This window comes from Penaeus japonicus, unplaced genomic scaffold (assembly GCF_977035675.1).
Source record: "Penaeus japonicus unplaced genomic scaffold, GWHDUDI00000001_assembly GWHDUDI00000023, whole genome shotgun sequence".
NCBI lineage: Eukaryota > Metazoa > Arthropoda > Malacostraca > Decapoda > Penaeidae > Penaeus > Penaeus japonicus.
The window spans coordinates 6,736,483-6,741,420 of NW_028234425.1; the positions used below are offsets into that span (position 1 = coordinate 6,736,483).

A 4,938-nucleotide genomic window follows, 5' to 3' on the forward strand; every position below is an offset into this window, starting at 1 on the left:
CTTCATAGGTCCAGATAGAAAATAAATAAATAAACGCTATTCAAAGAATTCCTCACATACATATATCATTTTTTTGCATATACAATCCCCAATATTTTAAAATTAATAAGTTAATATCACCAGCCGGTTTCTTCGTCTCTGTCGCTCACTTTTGGATCAATGCAAAGCGTATTGGGGAAAAGGGACGGCTGTTTTGAAGATGCTATAACTGGTGTGCTGATTGTGTGTGTGTTTGTGTTTGTTAGGGTTGGTTGTGTGTTTGTTTGTTTGGGTTGGGTTTGTGTGTTTGTTTGTTTGGGTTTGTTTGTGTGGTGTGTTTGTTTGTTTGGGGGGTGTTTGTTTGGGTTGGGTTTGTTTGTTTGGGTTGTGTTTGTTTGTTTGTATTGTGTGTTTGTTTGGGTTTCTGTTTGTTTGAGTTGTGCGTTTGTTTGGGTTTTGTGTTTGTTTGAGTTGTTTGTTTTTTTTGGGTCGTGGTTGTTTGTTTGTTTGGCTTGTGTATATATGTGTATGTGTTGTGTGTGTTTCTGTTTGTATTTTTTTGTGTACAGATGTGTTTGTGTGTGTGTGTGTGTTTGTGTTGTTTATTTGTGTGTTCCTTTGTGTATACGTTTGTGTGTATGAGTGTGTTTGTTTGTGTATAAAGGTATGTTTCTATATAGGCGTGTCCTTGTCTGCAATAGATAGATATATTCAGGTAGAAATATAGCGTTGAGGAAAAGACAGAACCAGACAGACAAGCAAACAAACAAGCAAACAAACACACAGACAGAACGAGACACCACCTAAACAAACAAACATAGAAAAAAATAAAAAAAACAAAGACAGATAGAGAACAAGAAGAAACTACGTAATATCACGCCCCTCCCCTCCCCCATTCAGAAGGGGGAGGGGGAGAGGGGCGGGGGTGGGGGGAGAGGGGTGTGGGGGGGGGGGGGGGGGGTTGAAAGCAGATTGCACATCAGCTATTCAGCATCAGGTCAAAAGGAGTCACCATGAGGTATTCCGTGTCACTAAAAATCAAAAAGAAATTACACGTGTCTTTATTTTTAATTCTCTCTCTCTCGGTCACCGCCCCTTTTCGCCCGTGCATTTGGTATATACTTTATAGATAGATAAGTGAATATGGATATAGATTTAGATGTAGATAGATATAGATAGATAGATGTATAGTTCATATGGATTGATAGATAGTGACAGGTAGAGAGATAGATAGGTGTATATAGATAGATAGATATAGATATAGGGAGATGGATGGATATGCATATATATATATATATATATATATATATATATATATATATATATATATATATATATATATATATATATATATATATATATATATATAAAGATATATTGATACAGATATTGATATAGATACCAATATATAGATAGATAGATAGATAGATAGATATAGATATATAGATAGATAGATATCAATGTAGATATAGATACAGATATAGATATAGATATAGATATAGATATAGATTCATATCGTATTAGCGCTGTTGCAATATGCTTTTGCAGAGAGCACCGCTTACACAACACACGGAAAAAACAAACGCAATCATCATGAATTTACCGTTTATGTTGCACGGTTTAGTGTTCTGCAATTGCATGAGCATTGACCAAGCCTATTGCATATATTGCATGTTTCATGCATTCTCGGAATCGAATCTGATTGAGGAAAAAAATGTTTTTTTATGATTTCAAAAAAGGGAAAAGTGATATATAACAATCAAAGAGATTCAGGTGGAATCAGATTAGCAAACCTTAATTCATTATTAGTCATTGAATATCTAACATTAATTAGGTATTAGATGTCGTGATAACATTAAATAACTAATATGAGTACATATAGTACACTATCATTCTATCACATAATCAAACATTGTCTTTCTATATCAAAATATCTATCATCACAACCATTGCATCAGTAACCACAACTTCAAAACGATAATTGCAAGAGATTAATATTCACAATGATTCCACAAACATTAATATTCATCTGCAAAAGCACTTGCAATATGAATCACCATCCGTTCTTCGTTAAAGGCAGAGGAAATACTACGCAAACAGCTGTAGTAATTCATGTCCTGTAGATATACGAGGGCTTATGAGGCGGTACAATAGCCCGTTTAATAATCTTTTTAATAATCCGTTTAATGCTTCATCTCTTGGAAAATGAAAAAAAAAATATTATTATGTGTGTAGGTTTGTTTTGTTTTACTTTCGGTCCGTATGGGTGTTTCTCTTGTACTACTGCTTTGTGTTTGTATGTATATGTGTATCCAGTATATTTGATGTGTGTGTGTGTGTGTGTGTATGTATATATATATATATATATATATATATATATATATATATATATATATATATATATATATATATATATATATATATATATATGTGTGTGTGTGTGTGTGTGTGTGTGTGTGTGTGTGTGTGTGTGTGTGTGTGTTTTATGTGCGTGTGTGCGTGTGTGTATTAATTCATCAGGCAAAGAGCGAGGTACAGCTGTCATTCTCGTGTTGATCGCCGCCCTGCGTGTCCCTGGCGCCGCCCTGCGTCCGGGCGCCGCAAGAAGCTCCCTCCCTGCGGATTACGGCGTCCGCGCGCGCGCCCTCCCGCAACAAAACACGACCGCGGCGTCACGTCACGTTGTCATGTGGCGACCCCTGGCAGCGTGACGTTTGACCTCCCTTTGGTAACCCCGCCGTGGGAGGGTGGGCAGGGTGGGTGCAGAGGGGTCCCTGCTCTCCTGTGTCCCACCCTCCCCCTCGGCTGCCGGAGCCTGCCCGCCTCCCACAGACTCCGAGGCTCAGTAGTGAGCCAGACGCCGCTCCCTCTGGTCACCTCGTGCCCGCGGACAAGAGCCTTCCACGACTCGCGCACGCGCACACACGCACTCACTCACTGCCCGGGGCGCGACTCGTTTGTCTGAGGCTCGACCGATTTGCGTCTTGTGACACGAGCGAGAGATGAGGATGCTGGAGTTGTTGTCGGTGCTGGCGATGGCGTCGAGCCTGCTGCCCGAGGCGCAGGCCGTGCCAGGCCAGAGGACGAACGTCATGGGCGACCTGTACTGGTGCTCCACGCTGTGCATGTGCCGCACGGGAACGCAGATGCAGCTGCAGTGCTTCGAGCGGAACCAAATCTACGCGCTCCTGGGCATCAGCTCCCACCACGCCATGAAGATGGAGCGCGCGTCGTGGCTGCTGGAGGACCGCGTGCACTGGTGCAACGACCTGTGCCTGTGCCACGAAGGCAGCAACAAGGAGTTCCAGTGCGTCGAGGAGAACACGCTCGAGGTCTTCATCAGCGAGACGGTCGACGGCTCCCTCCTGTACAGCGAGAGGCCGCAGGAGGAGCTCGAGGCGGAGGCGGAGGACGAGCAGCAGGAGGAGGCCGAGGCGGAGCACAGGAGGAGGTCGGAGGAGCGCAAGAAGAAGAGGCAGAGGAAGAACAAGAAGCGAGTGAAGGATGACGAGGAGGAGGAAGTCCACGAGGACGCCATGCACACGTCACGCCCACCTCGGGAGGAGGCCCCCGCCGCCCACACCACCACGCCCGTGCCGCCCGCGGAGTCCGAGCCCTCGCCCGCAGAGCCTGAGGGCGACGCCGAGCTGCTGCCCAAACAGGAGGCCGTCGCCGCCAGCCCCGCCGTGACCGCCCTGCAACCGCCCACGCGCCGCCAGCCGTTCCCGCCCACGCCGCCCGCCACCCATGCCTCGCACGCCTCCACGCGCGAGGGCGGCAGCCCCGCTCCGGAGGTCTCGGCCGTGAGGGAGGTGCCCGTCGAGCGCAAGACGGTGGCGCTGGAGGTGTCGCAGGACCTGGACGAGCTGGGCAGCGCCGTCATGCAGATCAAGAGCGACGTCGTGCTCAACCAGCGCATCCTGCTCGTCACCGTCGCCGTCGCCGGCATCGCCATGCTCGGGTAAGTCGCCGGGGAGCCGTTCGGGGTCAAGGGTCAGGGCTCAGGGGTCAGGGGTCAGCAGGGAGGCGCGGGAAAGGCAACGGGAAAGGGAAAAGAGAAGAAACGGTAGAAATGAAGAAAAAAGTTCATCCTCGAAATTTGCCTTATCAGTCAATCCTTGGTTGATTCTCACAGCAACTGACATTAAGAAAAATACTCTCTTATCATACACTATTTTTTGTTTCAGCCAAATTGTTCTTTATATCGACACATTAAAAATATCTAAACAGGTGTGACAAAACGTTAATGCGAGAGAGAGAGAGAGAGAGAGAGAGAGAGAGAGAGAGAGAGAGAGAGAGAGAGAGAGAGAGAGAGTGAGAGAGAGAGACAGAGACAGAGAGAGAGAGAGAGAGAGAAAGAGAGAGATAAAAAAAAAAAAGAGATAGAAAAAGAGAGAGGAAAGAGAGAGAGAGGGGGGGGGAGAGGGAGAGAGAGAGAGAGAGAGAGAGAGAGAGAGAGAGAGAGAGAGAGAGAGAGAGAGAGAGAGAGAGACAGTGAGTGAGAGAGAACACGAATCAAACTAATAGCAAGAAAAGATAAACAAAAGTCTTTCTAAAGACACGAAAATCTCTTTAATTAATACTAGATAATTATCGCGACCAAATAGGTAATTATGGTAATTTCTGTTATCATGTTCGACTTTTATTGTTGACTGACATCTATAAAAAGAAATAATGGAAATTCTGAATCAAAATATCTAACAAGAACATGATTCTAATAACAATTCGGAAAAGTGTTACAGTAATCTTTTTATTCTATATTTCTTGTTGATATTTTGTTTTTGTTCTTATTTTTCTCTGTAATAGTATTTTTACATTTATATCTTTTTGTCTCTCATATTTTTTTTATTTAGGTGGGGAGGGAGGAGCTATCTTCTTGGTACTACCGCAACCCTATTAATAACGATAACATTCACGAATATAAACAACAACGCCACCGTTAACATACCATACCCATTT

At 44.5% G+C, this 4,938-nt stretch overlaps 1 protein-coding gene across 1 annotated transcript in view; it reads left to right on the plus strand.

The window, feature by feature from the left end:
* Nucleotides 1–2,807: 2,807 nt before the first annotated feature.
* LOC122247545 (uncharacterized) overlaps nucleotides 2,808–4,938 on the plus strand; it is a 44,858-nt gene continuing 42,727 nt past the window's right edge. The window contains exon 1 of the mRNA XM_043006877.2: nucleotides 2,808–3,940. Coding sequence (XP_042862811.2) covers nucleotides 2,982–3,940 — 959 coding nt within the window. The 5' untranslated portion in view covers nucleotides 2,808–2,981. The remainder of the gene's footprint in view (nucleotides 3,941–4,938) is intronic.